Source organism: Chiloscyllium plagiosum, unplaced genomic scaffold (assembly GCF_037043375.1).
Source record: "Chiloscyllium plagiosum isolate Xiang-an unplaced genomic scaffold, Cpla_swu_hap1 HiC_scaffold_9, whole genome shotgun sequence".
Taxonomy (NCBI): domain Eukaryota; kingdom Metazoa; phylum Chordata; class Chondrichthyes; order Orectolobiformes; family Hemiscylliidae; genus Chiloscyllium; species Chiloscyllium plagiosum.
The window spans coordinates 2217002-2237324 of NW_028270147.1; the positions used below are offsets into that span (position 1 = coordinate 2217002).

General features: G+C 45.6%; 1 protein-coding gene across 1 annotated transcript in view; it reads right to left on the reverse strand.

Annotated features, from left to right (window-relative positions):
* Window positions 1-20323, reverse strand: part of LOC122554091 (uncharacterized) — a 33832-nt gene that overhangs the window by 7151 nt on the left and 6358 nt on the right. The window contains exons 2-6 of the mRNA XM_043698545.2: window positions 16741-17061; window positions 11675-11808; window positions 9044-9146; window positions 8265-8354; window positions 4096-4243 (exon numbers count right to left, since the gene is read on the reverse strand). Coding sequence (XP_043554480.2) covers window positions 4096-4243; window positions 8265-8354; window positions 9044-9146; window positions 11675-11808; window positions 16741-17061 — 796 coding nt within the window. The remainder of the gene's footprint in view (window positions 1-4095; window positions 4244-8264; window positions 8355-9043; window positions 9147-11674; window positions 11809-16740; window positions 17062-20323) is intronic.

Below are 20323 nucleotides of genomic sequence, written 5' to 3' on the forward strand. Positions count from 1 at the left end.
CTCATGTGACTTGTCTATCTTATACGTTGCAGGCAGGGATGCCCGGAGGCATGGTACATTGGGGAAACCGAGCAAAGGCTACGACAACGGATGAATGGGCATCGCACAACAATCAACAGACAGGAGGGTTCCCTCCCAGTTGGGGAACACTTCAGTGGTCCAGGACATTCAGGCTCGGTCCTTCGGGTGACCGTCCTCCAAGGTGGACTTCGGGACAGGCAGCAGAGGAAAGTGGCCGAGCAGAGGCTGATAGCTAAGTTCGGTACCCATAGGGAGGGCCTCAACCGGGACCTTGGGTTCATGTCACAGTCCAGGTGACCACCATTGCACTATACACACACTCACAACCCCCACCCCAGACAGACACACACACTCCCACACTCACACATGCACCCTCTCACAGACTTAGACATTTTACACTCACATATACACTCTCTCACACACTCACAACCCTACACCCCAGACAGACACACACACAAACCTACATACACACATTTACGTTTACGTTTGTGGGGTGAATTTGTACTTGCAGAGTTACATAGTGCTTTCTTCAAAAATTGCATAAATTAATGTAAAAGTCTGTTATGTCACTTTTTAGATTAGAATCAATCTAAACATTATGGCACAGACAGAGAACACAGGGGGCTAACACCTTCAACATATTATCCGGCTAACACCAATTGTTACAGTTAACCTGAGAATGTAACTTTTAAAAAAAAGGTTTTGTGATTTACACATGAAAGAAGTGAAACTATCACGGTATTCGAACAGATGAAAGACTCAACAATCAATCAAGGTAGTTTTCAATGTATAATTTCAGTTACATCACACTGTAAACTTTTGCTATAAATTCTGTGTCTTACAATTGAGTCCTCCACAACCACCTGATGAAGGAGAGTCGCTCCGAAAGCTAGTGCTTCTAATTAAACCTGTTGGACTGTAACCTGGTGTTGTGTGATTTTTAACTCTGACATTTACCAACATTGTACTCCATCTGCTAGACACTTAACCTATGTATAATCCCTTTGTTATCCAAGGAAGTTTATGATAGCATTAAATTGAAAGAAAAACAAAACGTACAGTGTGGTCAAGATCAGTAAACCAGAGAATTGGCAAAGGTTTAAAAGCTAACAAAAGATAACCAAAACAATGGGCAAGGTAAATTTGATAGTAAACTAGCAGGACATTACAGCTTCTTCATAACCGAGGCCAAAGGGAACACAAGCTCCTTAGAGTTCCTCATAAGACCTTCCCTTCAGACCAGGCAACATCCTGGTAAATCTCTTCTGCACCCTTTCCAAAGCTTCCACATCCTTCCTGTAATGGGGTGACCAGAACTGTACACAATACTCAAGTGCGGCCGCACCAGCTTTTTGTATAGTTGCAGCATAGATCCCTGAAAGTTGCCACCCAGATTGATAGGGTTGTTACGAAGGTATACGGTGTGTCAGCTTTTATTGGGAGAGGGATTGAGTTTCAAAACCATGAGGTCATGCTGCAGCTGTACAAAACTCTGGTGTGGCCGCACTTGGAGTATTGTGTACAGTTCTGGTCACTGCATTATAGGAAGGATGTGGAAGCTTTGGAAAGGTTCAGAGGAGATTTACTAGGATGTCGTCTGGTATGGAGGGAAGGTAACAATGACTGCAGATGCTGGAAACCAGATTCTGGATTAGTGGTGCTGGAAGAGCACAGCAGTTCAGGCAGCATCCGAGGAGTAGTAAAATCGACGTTTCGGGCAAAAGCCCTTCATCAGGAATAAAGGCAGAGAACCTGAAGGGTGGAGAGATAAGTGAGAGGAGGGTGGGGGTGGGGAGAAAGTAGCATAGAGTACAATAGGTGAATGAGGGTGGGGATGAAGGTGATAGGTCAGGGAGGAGGGTGCAGTGGATAGGTGGGAAAGAAGATAGGCAGGTAGGACAAGTCATGGGGACAGTGCTGAGCTGGAAGTTTGGAACTAGGGTGAGGTGGGAGAAGGGGAAATGAGGAAACTGTTGAAGTCCACATTGATGCCCTGGGGTTGAAGTGTTCCGAGGCGGAAGATGAGGCGTTCTTCCTCCAGGCGTCTGGTGGTGAGGGAGCGGCGGTGAAGGAGGCCCAGGACCTCCTTGTCCTCGGTAGAGTGGGAGGGGGAGTTGAAATGTTGGGCCACGGGGCGGTGTGGTTGATTGGTGCGGGTGTCCCGGAGATGTTCCCTAAAGCGCTCTGCTAGGAGGCGTCCAGTCTCCCCAATGTAGAGGAGACCGCATCGGGATCAACGGATACAATAAATGATATTAGTGGATGTGCAGGTAAAACTTTGATGGATGTGGAAGGCTCCTTTAGGGTCTTGGATGGAGGTGAGGGAGGAGGTGTGGGTGTAGGTTTTACAGTTCCTGCGGTGGCAGGGGAAGGTGCCAGGACGGGAGGGTGGGTTGTAGGGGGGCGTGGACCTGACCAGGTAGTCACGGAATGGTATGGAGGGAAGGTCTTACGAGGAAAGGCTGAGGGACTTGGGGCTGTTTTCATGAGAGAGAAGTAGGTTGAGAGGTGATTAATTGAGACATATAAGATAATCAGAGGGTTAGATAGGGTGGACAGTGAGAGCCTATTTCCTTGGATGGTGATGGCTCGCACGAGGGGCCATTAATTTAAATTGAGGGGTGATAGATATAGGACAGATGTCAGAGGTAGTTTCTTTACTCAGAGAAGAGTAGGGGCATGGAATGCTCTGCCTGTGACAGTAGTAGAATCGCCAACTTTAAGGGTAATTAAATGGTCATTGGATAGGCATACGGATGAAAATGGAATAGTGTGGGTTAGATGGGCTTCAGATTGTTATAACCTGTCAGCGCAACATTGAGAGCTGAAGGGTCTGTACTGCGCTATAATGCTCTATGCTCTAGGAAAGCTACTTGAACAATCAATGGGGTTAAAGGCTGGTAAGTCTCCTGCATCTGCTGGGATGCATCCTAGGGTATTAAAGGACGTAGCCACAGAGATTGTGGATGCATTGGTAACAAACTTCCAAGAATTCTTAGATTCTGGAAAATAATTGGATGATGAAAAACTGCCATTTAACATTTTATTCATAAAAAGAGTGATGTAAAGACAGGCTAGTTTGCTTTACCTCTATTCTTGGTGAAATGTTAGCGTCTATCCATGATAAAGGATGGAATAACAGTGCACTTCAGATGTACATAATACAATCAAGCTGAGTCAACATGCTTCATAAAGGGGAAATCATGCCTGATAAATGTATTACAATTCTGTGAGAACAGATGCAGGAGATCAAGAAGCTATGATACATTTGGATTTCAAAAAGGCATCCAATAAGGCACTGCACCTAAAGCTACCTCATAATAAAGAACCCAAGGTGTTGAGGTTGTATATTGGTGTAGACTAGCTATCCACTAGGAGACAGAGTTGGGATAAATGGTCAAATCAGTGCTGGGGTCACAATTATTTACAGTACCTAGTAATGACTTGGATGCAGGGAAAGGGAATACAATAGCCAAGTTGGCAAATGACACAAAAATACACAGGAAGACAAGTGAGGAGGATAAGACAAAAAGTCCACATCCACAGTTCTTCTGGTTTTTATTAGAGACAAGAAGGAATTTCTTCTCTCGGGAAGTAGTGAAACTGTGGACGTCTTCACCACAGGGGGCTGTCAGGGCTGGATCATTCCGTTCACTCAAGGCTGAGGCAGACCGATGTTTAATCAGAAAGGGAATCAAGGGTTTTTGGGGAAAAGGCAGGAAAGTGGAGGTGAGGGTTATCAGATCAGCCATGATCCCATTGAATGGTGGAGTAGTCTCGATGGGCTGAATGGCCTACTCCTACATCTTATGGTTTTCTGGGTAATTGAGTGCTATGATTGGCATGAGGCAGTGGAGGTGTGGCCAGGCATTTCAGATCTGGTGTGATCTAGCTGTTCGACCAAGCTGTAAACTGTCTGACATTTCCTGGCTAAATGCATAGGGTAAGTTGTGCATGTCCACTCTGAGCTCACGGTCCATGACATTCACACAAGGCCACTGGGAATAGTCGTATTGCCCATTGCATCTTTAAATATTTTGGGTAGTTTGCATTCACAAAATTGATCAACCTTACCTGGTTGAGGGGCACGATCTGGCTTTCTCAAGATTCGATGTCTGAAAATGCTGCTTTTATTTGGCTGAAAGTTTGGAGAGTTCCATCTGTTCCACCGTGCAATACATGGGTAAATGCCAGAGGTTATTTCTTTGGCTTCACACCGATCCTACATACATAAAACACAACCAGAATAAAAGGTTGTTCAATATAAAGTTGCCTGCTATTTCTTATTCTTCCACGGGACATGGGTATCACTGAGCAAGCCAACATTTATTGTTCACCCCTCATTCCCCTTGAATAGCTTGCAAGGTCATTGTGGATAGCGGCTCAGAGTTAATTCTTTGCTGTGGGTCTGGAGTGACAGGCAGGCCAGTCCAGGCAAGGACAGCAGACATCCTTCCCTAAAGAAACTCCGTGAACCAGTGGGGTATTTTCAACAGAAATCACTGGGCAAACTCAGCAAGGCAGGCAGCATCTGTGGACAGAAAGCAGAATTAACATTCCAAGTACAGTTCTGAGGAAGGGTCACTGGACCCTAAACATTAACTTTGCTTTCTCTCCACAGATGCTGCGAGACCTGCTGAATTTCACCAGTGATGTTTTTATTACACCAGGCAATGACATTCTCATGATCACCACCACTCAGACTAGCTCTGAACTCCAGATGTTCATGAATTAATTGAAGTTAAATTTTACAAGTTACCATTATGGGATTTGAATCCACATTCCCAGCGTATTATCCTGGCCTTTGGAATACTAATCCAGTGATATTACCATTACACTATAGCCCTTGAAATGCTGGGATAGGAATTTTGCCCAGCTTTCCAGCAGACTAGCCCTGACATTGCCCTAACAGCTCTCCGCGGCAGACACGAGTCAATATTACATTACAAGCAGTGTTCCTCTGCTGCACCAGTGGGACAACCTCAAATATCATTTCCAGGTACCTCTGCAATGGATTTTATCACTGATTGGACAGTGCAATGGTGCTGCAAGTTTGAACTAAAGAAGATTTTCACTTCAATTAATTGTTTGAATGAAAATGGAAAAATCTTCTCTGCACAGAGAAATTAACTGCATGACCCATATTTAATTTCTCCTTAAATCATAAAGGATGTTAAAAATTGTTGGAGTAACTCAGCAGATCTGGCTGCATCTGTGAGGAGAGAAATAGAGTCCATTTTCAAGTCAAGTGACCATTCTTCAGAGCTGACAGTAGCTTTGGAAAGGTTGGTATACACTGTATACTGAAGAGGGTGGGACCTGCTGGGTTTCTCCAGCAACCTCTGTTTTTCTTTCAGATCTTTTGCATCTGCAGTTCTATGTTTTATATGAATACAGTAGTCCTCCCGTATCTGTGAGGGATATGCTCCCAGACCTCAAAGCCTGAAACCGTGAATCCATTCATTCAAATGGGGAATGTACCTTCCCAGCAGCCCCCTGGACCCTGGTTCTGGAATGTTCCCAGTAATATGTTTGGGCCATGGTAAACTGTTTGTAACTGAAACCATGGATACAGTGGTCACCCTGTACCTAGAATGATAGGTTGTTTTCTGAGGAAAGTTTTGTATCCACTGGAGTTGAGAAGAATAAGAAATGACTTGATTTGAAAAATATAAGATCCAGCATTGTCTTGACAGAGTAGATGCAGAGAGATGTTTCCTCTTGTGGGAGAATCTAGAATGAGAAGTTCCTGCTCACCTATAAGGGCTTTCCAGAAGAAAGGTTATACCGAAAAGTTGGACTTCATCTCCTGATGCTGCCTGCCTTGCTGTGTTCCCCCAGCCTCCTGCCTGTCCCTCCTGATGCTGCCTGCCTTGCTGTGTTCTCCCAGCCTCCTGCCTGTCCTGCTGTGTTCCCCCAACCTCCTGTTTGTCCCTCCTGATGCTGCCTGCCTTGCTGTGTTCCCCCAGCCTCCTGCCTGTCCCTCCTGATGCTGCCTGCCTTGCTGTGTTCCCCCAACCTCCTGTTTGTCCCTCCTGATGCTGCCTGCCTTGCTGTGTACCCCCAGCCTCCTGCCTGTCCCTCCTGATGCTGCCTACCTTGTTGTGTTCCCCCAGCCTCCTGCCTGTCCCTCCTGATGCTGCCTGCCTTGCTGTGTTCCCCCAGCCTCCTGCCTGTCCGTCCTGATGCTGCCTGCCTTGCTGTGTTCCCCCAGCCTCCTGCCTGTCCTTCCTAATGCTGCCTGTCTTGCTGTGTTCCCCCAGCCTCCTGCCTGTCCCTCCTGATGCTGCCTGCCTTGCTGTGTTCCCCCAGCCTCCTGCCTGTCCCTCCTGATGCTGCCTGCCTTGCTGTGTTCCCCCAGCCTCCTGCCTGTCTCCTTTAGTTTCCAGATCTGCAGGCTTTTTGTCTCAAATATCAGGGCTTCCCCATTTAAAGTTAAGGAGAGGCAAAACACTTTCTCTGAGCATCTTTGGAACTCTCATTCTGTAAAGATGATGAAACAAGAGTCTTTGACTTGTCACCATTTTTGGCGGCCCTCGCAGATGAGGATGACTCTCTGTCATTCTCAGAGTGAGTGAGTAGCACAGACCAATGCAGCTCCCACAGGCTCTGATACACTTGGGGCAAGTGATGGATCACTGGCAGGGGTGGGTGGGACATTGGGGAATCTCCTCTCCGTTCCTCTCACCATTGACTCTCCTATCATTATCCCTCTCCTATTCTCCCCCTTCCCTTCTGAGCCGCAGAGCCAGGCTCAGTGTGAAAGACCTGGCTGCTGTTGTTTTCCCCTGGTAAGTCCTCCCCCCAACAGTATCCAAAACGGTGTACTTGTTATTGAGGGGAACAGCCACAGGGGATCCCTGCACTGTCTGCCTGTTCCCTTTCCCTCTCCTGATGGTCACCCAGTTACCTTTATCCTGTAACTTAGGTGTGACTACCTCCCTATAACTCCTCTCTATCACTGCCTCAGCCTCCTGAATGATCCGAAGTTCATCCAGCTCCATCTCCAGTTCCCTCACGTGGTCTGTGAGGAGCTGGGGTTGGGCACGCTTCTCGCAGGGGAAGTCAGCAGGGACACTAGTGGTGACTCTGACTTCTCACCTCCTGCAAGAGGAGCATGCAACTGCCCTAGCCTCTGTCCCCTCCACTCTAAACTGCCAAAGAGAGATTGAATAAATGAAAAAGAAAAGCCTTACCTTACCACCCCTCCCCATAGAGTCTTTTTTATTGGTTAGAGGAGGTGGACAGGTGCGAGACATTACACGTGTAATGTTTCGGGTTTAGCCATTGTCTGAATATATTAGTTCAATTACCCAGCAATCCCCATGTCCGCATCTGCTCCTGTTGAGGCTTTGCTCGAGGTAAGTATTTAAGAGGGAATTGTACCTTCCCAGCAGCCCCCTGGCCCACGCTGTCACAGGGATCTGGTTCGAATCCCACTCGGGCAGATGGGGAAATTAAAATTCAATAAAAATCTGGAATGAATTGTCTTATAATGACCATGAAACTGTTGTTGATTTCGGGAAAAACTCCATCTGGTTCATTATGTCCTTTAGGGGATGAAACTGCCATTTTTACCTGGTCTGGCCGACATATGTGACTCCAGACCCACAGCAATGGGGCTGGATTGTGACTGCCCTTAGGGATGGCCATAAATGCTGGCCTAGTCTGCAACATCCACATCCAATGAATTTTTGATAAATTCATTCAATTCTGTATGCATTTCTTTGGGCTGGAAAGTATTAGGATCCTGTCGGGTGGGTGTAGGGGTGGAATTTTTTGGAGATTGGCAGATATTAAGTCATGTTTTGAGGGGCATCTTCAAAGGAGAAAAAGCCTTTCCTGCACACCTTTTCCCCAGGGTTCAGGAAAAGCATCCAACAGCCACTGCCCAGCCCAGTACAATGCTGGAGGCAGAATAAGCTCCTCCTGTAACCCTGCATCAGCCAGCTAAAGGCCTTGATAAGCCTAAGAAAGGACAGGGTGGAGGATGCCTTGCTCACTCACCGTAATTTGAGTTCAGCTGAGGGAATTGCAGGAGGCCAGTGGACTAGCTCCTTGTCCTATGATACATGACTGTCCCCTCACAATGTCTCAAACACACTCAGTGGGGATCAGTAAAGCCCATTTTGGAGTTGCGACCACTGTTTGACATGACAGTCGGGTCCTGAACCAAGTCTCAAAATCCTGACCCTTGTACTAACCAGCACATACAGAGAAATTGCTCATATTATCAGACATACCTCCAGTAGTGCAATATCCAGCTTGTTTGTATCTATCTGTAACTGGACAATGTTGTGTTGGCTATCTTCCTTACCTCTGCTGCCTGCTACCTAGATAACCAAGAAGACAGTTTAATTCCTGATGTACTGAACACATCAATAATTAGATCAATCCACATAACAAATCAACCCAGGCAGTTTGAAATGTCACTGAAGATTAGAACTGGACTCAATTTTGTAATTTTTCAATCCATTTTGTAATTACAGTAATTAAGCAAGATCAATAAAAACATCATTCAAATTTTATAACACCAACAGTTCTCTGAGTAAAACCTGCCGCATTCCCTAAGTTGTTCACCAGCTGTGCTGACCGTGGTGAAAATATAATGGCAGAGAGAACAAACTGATTCAATTCCCACTGAGACAACCATGGAATTGGATCTGGAACTAAAACAGATGCATCTCAGTGCTCAGAGACACAATCCCACCCTGTGTTCTGATACACAATCCCACCCAGTGCTCAGAGACACAATCGCACCCAATGTTGTTATACATTCCTACCCTGTGCTCCGATACACAGTCCAACTCAGTGCTCACATACGCATTCCCACCCAGTGCTCAGATACACAATCCCACCCAGTTATCGGATATGCATCCCCACCCAGTGCTCAGATACACAACCCGTACAAATGATCTGATATGCTGTATCTCCTCTGCTGATACTGAAACCTGCTGTTATTTTGTCTGGGATCAAAGTGTAAATTTCAAACCCTAAACCCCGCATCATGGTTCAGACTCACACATAAACTGCCATCCTGCAGCACATGAATACCCTCACTGCATAACTCTCCGTGGAGGTCCAGAAATGGGAAACCATGTTCTTTACATGGAATCGGTACAATTCTAGTTTAGCAAAACAAAATAACAAGTAACATAACATTAGTATTTTAATAATAGCTTATGATGATTCTAATGAAATTAATAATTCTTGGATTTTTGTTTATCTGTGTGTGTGTTTGAAAGTTAGAATCTGTTGGGGTGAGTTCTGGTTGTCTGGAAACGGTAACTTTAATGATTGGAATGCATCCGGCCAGTTTGGGTGTGTAATATTCTGCCTGGGAATAGGGACAGGGCTTGATGGCAGATTATAATAGATCACAGCGATCAGTTCAAGCTGGACCTGAGCGGAGCCCTGGGCATCACTGGTGACTAAATGGCGTTTAGAGTTGGGGTTCAGGGATACTTGGGAACAGTATTTGCTCAGTGTACTGAATTGAGTTTATTTATTGTCACGTGTACCGAGGCACAGTGAAAAGCTTTGCTGGGGAGATTGTAATTCAGGGAAGGCCGAATACAGATGTCAGCTGCAGCATGGCCTAAAAGCTGAGAACATGTGTTTCGACATTGAAGTATAACTGGCCATCAAAAGGGGGCACAGGTTCAGTAGTTGGTCAGCCCAGGTGGGAAAGAAGACTAAAAAGACTGAATCTTGGATCACATTTGAGGGAAGTATGGAAGTGTGCCTATTAATTGAGGATTACAACCAGGGAACACAGGCAGAGTAGAGCTCATGTCAATGGAGGACCACATCAAATTCAAGGAGGCTCAAGAGCCACAGTGTTCTGCTCAGAGCACTAGAGGGCTGGCATTGTGCCAGTGATTAGATGCTCAAGAGTAGTCTTGGGAATCCAGTGTGACAGAATCACAGAGGAAGAGGTTAAGTAACTGATATGAGCAGCAGTTTGGGTAGTCTGAGGTGGAGCAGGGTTTTGAGAAGAACAGAAGCTATATCATAAACAAAAGACACAACGTTTCAGGTACAAGCCCTTCATTAGCCCTTCCTGATGAACGTCGATTCTCCTGCTCCTCGGATGCTGCCTGACCTGCTGTGCTTTTCCAGCACCACACTCTTGGTCCATATCCTTCTAATCCTTTCCTGTCCATGTATTTGTCCAAATGGCTTTTAAATGTTGTTAATGTACCCGCCTCAACCACTTGCGCTGGCAGCTCATTCCATATGTGTACTACCCCCTGTGTAAAAAGGTTGCCCCTCAGGTTCCCTTTTATTCTTTCCCCTCTAACCTTAAACTGATGCCCTCTAGTCCTCAATATCCCAACCCTGGGAAAAAGACTGAGTGGATTCACCTATCCATGTCTCTCATGATTAGATTACATTACATTACTTACAGTGAGGAAACATGCCCTTCGGCCCAACAAGTCCACACCGGTCCTCCGAAGAGCAACCCACCCAGACCCATTGCCCTACATTAACCCCTTCACCTAACACTACGGGCAATTTAGCATGGCCAATTCACCTAACCTGCACATTTTTGGACTGTGGGAGGAAACCGGAGCACCCGGAGGAAACGCACGCAGACACAGGGAGAACGTGCAAACTCCACACAGTCAGTCACCTGAGGCGGGAACTGAACCTGGGTCTCTGGCGCTGTGAGGCAGCAGTGCTAACCACTGTGCCACCGTGCCAACCTATGATCTTATACACCTCTATAAGATTCCTCCTCAGTCTCTTACACTCTAAAGAAAAAGGTCTTCTCTTGTCCAACCTCTCCCTGTAACTCAGACTATTGAGTCTGGGCAACACCCTTGTAAATTTCTTCTGCACTCTTTCCTGTTTAATAACATCCTTCCTCTAGCAAGGTGACCAAAACTGTAACATAATTTCCCAACTTCTACACTCAATGCCCTGACTGATGAAGGCCAGTGTGCCAAAAGCCTTCTTCACTGCCCTGTCTACCTGGGACTCCACTTTCAGAGAACTGTGAACCTGAGCTCCAAGGTCCCTCTGTTCCACTACACTCCTTAAGGCCCTACCATTCACCATGAAACTCCTCCCTTGATTTGACTTTACAAAATGCAACACCTCACACCTATCTATATTGAACTCCATTTGCCATTTCTCAGTCCACTTCCCCAGCTGATCAAGGTCCTGCTGCAATTTCTGACAACCTTCCTCGCTGTCCATTCTACTGCCTATTTTAGTGTCATCAGCAAACTTACTAACCATGCCTTGTACATTCTCATCCAAATCATTGATATCGATAACAAACAGCAATGGGCCCAGCACCGACCCCGAGGCACTCCACTAGTCACCGGCCTCCAGTCCAACAAGCATCCTTCCACTGTTACCTTTTGCTTCCTACCATCAAGCCAATTGTGTATCCAATTTGCCAACTCCCTCTGGATTCTATGTGATCTAACCTTCCAGAGCAGCCTACCACGTGGAACCTTATCAAAGGCCTTACTGAAATCCATCTAAACTATGTCTACTGCACAGCCCTTATCAACCTTCCTGGTCACTTCATCAGAGAACTCTAACAAATTAGTGACAGCAAAGCAGAAAGGGATATCTTATCAGGTCAATTTACAGAATAAGGGCGAGGAAATAAGAAATCATGTAAATTAACCAATACCCCAGCTTCTTTCTGACCAAGAACCCACGAAACCATCGTTGAATGATCAGCACTGGAGAGCGATGGGCAAGGATGTTGTTGATAGTAGAGAGCAGACTCCTGATACGTCTCAACTCCGTACACCAGGTCGAGATCTGTGTGAGGGATGAGAGCACCAACACTGGTTCAACAAGAAATCAAAATGCTTCTTATAAAGCAATAACAGCAAGAAGTGATCAGTTAGCACCATTTCCCATCAGTGATCCATGGGAGTTTGAGAAAGAAGTATTTAGTTATCTCCAAAATGGCCAATTAAATCAACTTCAGCTGGTAGAATTTAAAACCACACCTGTAAAATGTACAGTGCTATGAAAGCAGTAAAGCAGCTCAAGGTGCTTCACATTAGCAATTTATCAAACAAAATTTGACAGAAAACAACTTACGGCAATATAATGACAGGTAACTTGGTCTAAGAGGTCACATTAAAGAGAATCATTCTGGAGGAATAAGGGAAATAGAGATGTGCAGGGAGGGAATTTCATATGTCAATGCTGAAGACATTGTCATCAATTTTACAGTGTCAAGCTCAGTGATAACTCTTGTGCTCATCTGGCTCTGGTTAATGTCAGTGTCATCATGGGATCAATATCTACAAAGAGTCATAGAATTTTACAGCACAGCAAGAGGCCATTCAGCCCATCCTGTCTGCACCGGCTCTCAAAACGCTACCCAGTGAGTCGCACTGTCCAGCCCTATCTCCACAACCCTATAATTTCATCACTTCCAACATCTCCAGCTCTCTTTTGAAACCTCCTCTGGAATCCACCTCCACCACTCTCCCAGGCAGAGATCCTAACAACTCTCTGAGTAAAGACATTTCTACGCATCTCACTCCTAGCTCACTTGCTGACTTGCGACTAAGGGTGGCACGGTGACTCAGTGGATAGCACTGCTGCCTCACAGCAGCAGGGATCCTGTCTCGATTCCTGCCTGGGGTGACTGTCTGTGTGGAGTTTGCACATTCTCCATGTGTCTGCGTGAGTTTCCCCCCACAGTCCAAAGATGTGCATGTCAGGTCAATTGACCACACTAAATTGCCCATAGTGTTAGGTGCATTAGTCAGGGGTAAATGTAGGGAATCTAATATCTTGAAATTGTGACATACCATAGCCCATAGAGATGCACAGCACAGAAACTCGTTCATGCCGACCATATATCCTAAATAAACCTAGTCACATTTGCCAGCATTTGGCCCACATCCCTCTAAACCCTTCCTATTCATTTACCCATCCCCCACAAGTCTTTTAAATGTTATAATTGCACCACTTCCCTGGCAGCTCATTCCATACACACACCTCCCTCTGCGTGAAAAAGTTGTCCCTTAGGTCTCTTTTATATCTTTCCCCTCTCACCTTAAAACTATGCCCTCAAGTTTTGGAGTCCCCCAGCCCAGCAAAAAGACCTTGTTTATTTGCCCTATCCATGCCTCGCATGATTTTTTAAACCTCTATAAGGCCATCCCTCAGCCTCCGACCCTCCAGGGGACATTGTCACAGACTTTTTTAATGCATTTGTGGGATGTGGGCTTCACTGGATGGCCAGCATTTATTGCCCATCCCAAGTTGCCCTTGAGAACATAGAACATAGAACAGCACAATTGACGTTTCAGGCATGAGCCCTTCTTCAGGAATCCTGAAGAAGGGCTCATGCCCGAAACGTTGATTCTCCTGCTCCTTGGATGCTGCCTGACCTGCTGCGCTTTTCCAGGAACACATTTTCAGCTCTGATCTCCAGCATCTGCAGTCCTCACTTTCTCCTAGAAATCTCCATTGCCCCTCACTAAAGCTTCCACATCCATCCGATCATGACATGATCAGAACTGAACACAATATTCAAAGTGTGGTCTAACCATGGTTTTATAGAACTGCATCTTAACCTTGTGGCTCTTAAACACTATCCCCCTGCTAATGAAAGGAACCACATTATATGCCTTCTTAACAACCCTATCAACTTGGTTGGTAACTTTGAGGGATCTATGGATATGGACCCCAAGATCCCACTGTTCCTCCACACTGCCAAGAACCCTGCCTTTAAACCTGTAATCTGCATTCAAATTCGACCTTCAACTCGAGAAGATGATGGTGAGCTGCCTACCTGTTGTGAGTTGACCCACAATTCCATTACAGAGGGAATTCCAGGATTTTCACCCTATTCAGCCTCTCCCTGTGGCTCAAACCCTCCAGCCCTGGCAACATTCTTATAAATCTATTATGAACCCTTTCAAGTTTCACAAACCCCTTCCTACAGCAGGGAGACCAGAACTGCACGTAGTATTTCAATAATGGGCTAACTAATGTCCTGAACAGTCACAACATGACTTTCCAACTCCTATACTCAATGCACGGACCAATAAAGGGAAGCATTCCAAACACCTTCACTATCCCATCCACCAGCAACTCCACTTTCAAGGAACTATGAACCTGCACTCCAAGGTCTCTCTGTTCAGCAACCCTCTGCAGGAACTTACCATGAAGTGTATACATCCTGCTCTGATTTGCCTTTCCAAAATGCAGCACCTCACATTTCTCCAAATTAAACTCCATCTGTCACTCCCCACAAACTTACAACATCCTTCGTCACTACCCACAACTGTACTGTCGTCTGCAAATTTACTAACTCAACCTTTTTTTGCCCTCATCCAGCTTGTTGATAAAAAAATTACAAACAGCAGTGGACCCAAAACAAATCCTTGCGGTACACCAATGGTAACTGAACTCCAGGATGAACATTTCCCATCAACCACTACCCTCTGTCTTCTTTCAGCTAGCTAATTTCTGATCCAAACCACTAAATCACCCTCAATCCCATTCCTCCATATTTCGTGCAGTAGCCTATAGTGGGGAACCTTATCAAATGCTTTACTGAAATCCATATACACCATAACAACAGCTTTACCCTCATCCACCTGTTTGGTCACCATCTCAAAGAACTCAACAAGGTTTGTGAGGCACAACCTACCCTTCACAAAACCATGTTGACTATCCCTAATTAACTTATTCTTATTGAGATGAGTATATAATTCCTATCTCTTATAACCCTTTCCAACACTTTGCCCACAACCGAAGTAAGGCTCACTGGTCTATAATTACCAGGGTCGTCTCTACTCCCCTTCTTGAACAAGGGGACAACATTTGCTATCCTCCAGTCTTCTGGCACTATTCCTGTAGACAATGACGACATAAAGATCAAAGCCAAAGGCTCAGCAATCTCCACCCTGGCTTCCCAAAGAATCCCAGGATAAAGCCCATCTGGCCCAGGGGATTTATCAATTTTCACACTGAAATGTTATTTTTTAAATTCACTCATGGGAAGTAGGCATCACTAGCTGGCCAGCATTTATTGCCTGCCCTTAAATGCCCTTGAACTGAATGGCTTGTTAGGCCATTTCAGAGGGCGGTTAAGAATCAACCACATTGCTGTGGGTCTAGAATCACATGTCAGTCAGACCAAGTGAGGACGGCAAATTTCCTCCCTGAAGATAATGAATGAACCAGACGGGTTTTTCCGACAATCGATAATGGTTTCATGATCATCAGTAGATTCTTAATTCTGCATTTTTTTATTGAATTCTAATGCCACAGTCTGCCCTGGTAGGATTCGAACCTGGGTCCCCGGAACATTAGGTGAGTTTCTGAACTAATAGTTTCACAATAATAAAGATAAGATATTGCCCCTCCTTGTCTATGTTTGTGTAGGGGGAGTTTTGTAAGGGGGTTAGAATTTTAATTAAGAAAGTTATATGTCAACAGTTTATAGTCATTTATCTCTAACGAGAGTCTATTTATTCATAATAAATGGTTATCCTTGTTAAGTACAAAAACCTGGTCCATGTTTTCTGTCAACCTGGGTCTAATGTGTCAGGAAATGTGGAGAGTTTTGCATACTTTGTTAAAAGCATTAACTTTTGTAATGTCCCCAGGAGTAGTGGAACCTAATTTCCAGCATGAGGTTACTCCAGTGAGGTGTGACACTGGGTCATTGAGTATGTTTAAGATGGAGATAGATGAATTCTTGTGGGGCAATAGAATCAAAGATTATGGGGGGTAGAAGGAAATGTGGAAATTGAAACACAGATCTGCTATTATGTCATTGAATTGTAGTGCAGACTTGTAGGGGCAATTAGCCTAGTTCAGTTCCTAATTCATATGTGAGCGTGCTCATATGATCCTCCTTTGAGCTGCAGCTGGATGTCCATCCCCTCAGTTTTGTGGACAGCCACATGGTTGAGTAGAATGCCATTCCTCTACCGCTGCCATTGGTGTTGCGGAGCCCGTCCCTCCTGGTTCTCTTCAGACATCAATGGAGAACCTTATAATAAGGTCAGAAAATCTGACAGCTGGGAATGAAGATAAAGAGGAGTAAAGGCCAAAATTGCAGAGTGTTTGGAAATTGCCTTTATGGCTGTGAAAGCACAATCAAAGCAAATCCTGGACACACAAGACTGTTTCAGTCTTTAAATCCTTTCCAGCCTGTCAATCTAGCAAAGCAAATCTCCACAGGGATCCCTGAAAATTTCCCATAGTTTGGGAAAGCAGTGAGCAGAATGTTGAAGGCAGAATGCTGGGTTAAATTTACAAATACTTTTCTCTGAACATATGCATAGAACAAATGCACTGGGACACCTCCAATCAAGTTAAAGTGGATGATGATGGATGTTATGCACCTACATCTATTTTCCACACTGTGCCCACATTGTAACCTGCCCCTCACTTCTGCATCTTAAAATTTGCTTTAAAGTTCTCCCCCTAACAGCACTGTGGCTGTCTCCATACTACACTGGACTGCAGCAGTTCAAGAAAGCAGCTCACCACCATCTTCTCAAGGGATGGACAATAGTGCTGTCCGAGCCATTCCATGAATGATTTTTTTTAAAAATTCTAATCTGGAATACTTAACCTTTCTTTCCTCTCTTTCAACTTTGACAAATTTGCTACACATATCCTGTGTTTCTTATTCCTGATTTTCAGTCTGGTCTTGGTGGATGCATGAAATGTTTCAGTCCCTTAATAACAGATAAAGGCACCAACCTGTGAACACAATGGGAGGTCAATAAAGAAATGTGGACTTAACGCTTTGAATTCTTCAGATTTCGGCCAATCTTCGATGATCTCCTCATCTGAGATGACAAAGTGATCCAAGGCTTTGAGGGACAGAATGCTGTTGACAACGTGATGCCGATAGTTTGGAACCAGACTGACTGGGGTGTCAAACAGAGTCAGAACGATGAGGTTTGGGCAAGAAAACAGGGGCTCAACACTACGCAGGGGCCCAATGATGTTACCATGAAGATAAAGGATCTGCAGAGACTTCATTTCAGACCAAAAGTCTTCATCTGGAAGATCCGAGATCTGATAATGGGGGGAAATAAATAAAATAATTATGTTAGTACATTATAACCAAATACAGAACAGTGGAGAAGAAAGGGGAATCAGATATATTATTAAACAATTCTGTAGTTACATTATGGAGCTTGACAGTTCTTGACGTCAATATATTAAATTATTTACACCTCCCAGAGCCAGGTTAAACTACTGTCCCAGTTCCGAAACAGAAATACCTCAACTCTCATCCACTCAATTAATTCCTGATTCTAGGCTTCAGCTCTCAGGACTTATTGTCCTCAACATCCTCTCTAGGACTGCTCAATTTTTAGTAATAGAAGAGATAGCATCTCTTTCCTCACTAGACACAAATTCCCTTTTCTTCAATTCCCCGAGTTAAGCTCTCAGCCTCACTGCATTCAGACTAAACTGTACCTTTGTGCTTCATGTGCAACTGTTAACCATCCTGTACGTTCACTAGTTGTGATTCCAGTGATCTGAGTCAGGTACAGCTCGCTAGGGAACCAGTTCTAAATAGTTATAAACTAACTTGATAGGTTCAGTAACTTTGCAGCTGCCTCTCGATAGGCAGCTTGGTTTCACTGACTAAGACAAAAGAAACTATAAGTTAGTTTTGCTGTTTAGATTAGATTAGATTACATTACAGTGTGGAAACAGGCCCTTCGGACCAACAAGTCCACACCGATCCGCCGAAGCGCAACCCACCCATACCCCTACATTTACCCCTTACCTAACACTACGGGCAATTTAGCATGGCCAATTCACCTGACCTGCACATCTTTGGACAGTGGGAGGAAACCGGAGCACCCGGAGGAAACCCACGCAGACACGGGGAGAACGTGCAAACTCCACACAGTCAGTCGCCTGAGGCGGGAATTGAACCTGGGTCTCTGGCGCTGTGAGGCAGCAGTGCTAACCACTATGCCACCATGTCGCCCATGCTGTTATCTTGGGGAACTTCTCCACAGATCCCTGATGGCAGCAAGACAGGTTAATAGGACAGTTAAGAAGGCACACAGGATACTTGCCTTTATCAGTAGTGTCATAGATAATAATAACTTTAGTTTGGCCAAAACTGTATAACCAATACAATTTGCCATAATTGGCAGTACTGTGTGCTGTTGTGAACTCCGCATATAGGAGGGATGTGGTAACACTGAAAGGGGTGCAGCAAAGATTCACAGATGTTGCCTGGCATACAGCAGTTTACCTTCAAAGAGAAGCTGGATAAGTTTGGATTGTTTTCTTTAAAGCAGAGAAAGCTGAGAGGGTCCTGGTAGAGGTATAAAAGACTATGAGGGGTATGGATAAGGTGGGCAGAAAGCAGCTGTTCCCTTTAGTTGAAGGGACAACAACAAGGGTGTTTTTTTTTTCTCTTCACAGAAAGAGCGGGAGCAGCAGGGGAAAGTAATGAAGTCCAGAGGGGCAGCCGGGAAGGAAAGCAGTGAGTATAAATACTCACCCTTTGACGCCAACGGTCATTTTGAGTGCGAGCAGCAGCAGAGTGTAAAGGAACCCGGAAGGCTACAGCTAAGGTAAGACAGTTTGTTTTAAAATTATGGGCGGCACAGTGGTTAGCACTGCTGCTATTCACAGCGCCAGAGACCCGGGTTCAATTCCCGTCTCAGGCGACTGACTGTGTGGAGTTTGCACGTTCTCCCCGTGTCTGCGTGGGTTTCCTCCGGGTGCTCTGGTTTCCTCCCACAGTCCAAAGATGTGCAGGTCAGGTGAATTGGCCACGTTAAATTGCCCGTAGTGTTAGGTAAGGGGTAAACGTATGGGTGGGTTACGCTTCGGCGGGTCGGTGTGGACTTGTTGGGCCGAAGGGCCTGTTTCCACACTGTGATGTAATCTAATCTAATCTAAAAAAAATTACTTGTGGGCAGCGGTGTTTTTTTTTCCTCTCTTCACAGAAAGAGCAGGGGCAGCAGGGGGAAGTGACGAAGACCAGAGGGGCAGCTGGGAAGGAAAGCAGTGAGTATAAATACTCACCCTTCGACGCCAACGGTCATTTTGAGTGCGAGCAGCAGCAGAGTTTAAAGGAACCCGGAAGGCTACAGCTAAGGTAAGACAGTTTGTTTTAAAATTACTTACCAGTAGCGGGCAGCGGTGTTTTTTTTTCTCTACACAGAAAAAGCGGGAGCAGCAGGGGAAAGTGACGAAGACCAGAGGGGCAGCCGGGAGCCGGAAGCAGGTATAGCGTAAGCTTACCTCGGTAGGTTTTTTCCCTATAAAAGCGCGCAGGAGAAGAACCCGAGGCACTACAGAGGTAGTGCCTCCCACCCTCCCTCCTCCTCTAACCTAATAATAAGACCCGTTGTGGTAAGTAGGTAAGTGCTGCATTTTGCTTGTTCTATTCTTTAGACCCAATTTTTTTTTTTAAAAAAAGGTTACTTTTAGAGGGATGGCAGTGAAGGCAGTGCAATGTTCCTCTTGCAACATGTTTGAGGTGAGGGATGCCATGGTCGTCCCTGCTGATTACACTTGCAGGAAGTGCACCCATCTCCAGCTCCTCCAAGACCGTGTTAGGGAACTGGAGCTGGAGTTGGATGAACTTAGGATCATTCGGGAGGCAGCGGGGTCATAGATCGGAGCTTTAGGGAAGTAGTAACTCCAAAGATTGCAGACAGATGGGTGACAGTGAGGGGGACTGGGAGGAAGCAGCCAGTGCAGGGACCCCCTGCAGCCATTCCCCTCAAGAACAAGTATACCGTTTTGGATACTTGTGGGGGGGATGATTTACCAGGGGTAAGCAATGGGGTTCAGGCCTCTGGCACGGAGCCTGTCCCCGTTGCTCAGAAGGGAAGGCTGGAGAAGAGCAGAGCAATAGTAATTGGGGACTCGATAGTTCGGGGCACAGATAGGCGGTTTTGTGGGGGCGAGAGAGACTCATGTTTGGTATGTTGCCTCTCAGGTGCAAGGGTACGTGATGTCTCTGATGGTGTTTTCCGGGTCCTTAAGTGGGAGGGGGAGCAGCCCGAAGTTGTGGTCCACATTGGCACCAATGACATAGATAGGAGGAGGGCTGAGGATGTTAGGCAGGCTTTCAGGGAGCTAGGTTGGAAGCTCAGAGTTAGAACGAACAGAGTTGTTGTCTCTGGTTTGTTACCCGTGCCACGTGATAAAGAGTCGAGGAATAGGGAGAGAGAACAGTTAAATGCGTGGCTACAGGGATGGTGCAGAAGGGAGGGATTCCGGTATTTGGATAACTGGGGTTCTTTCTGGGGAAGGTGGGACCTCTATAAACAGGATGGTCTACACCTGAACC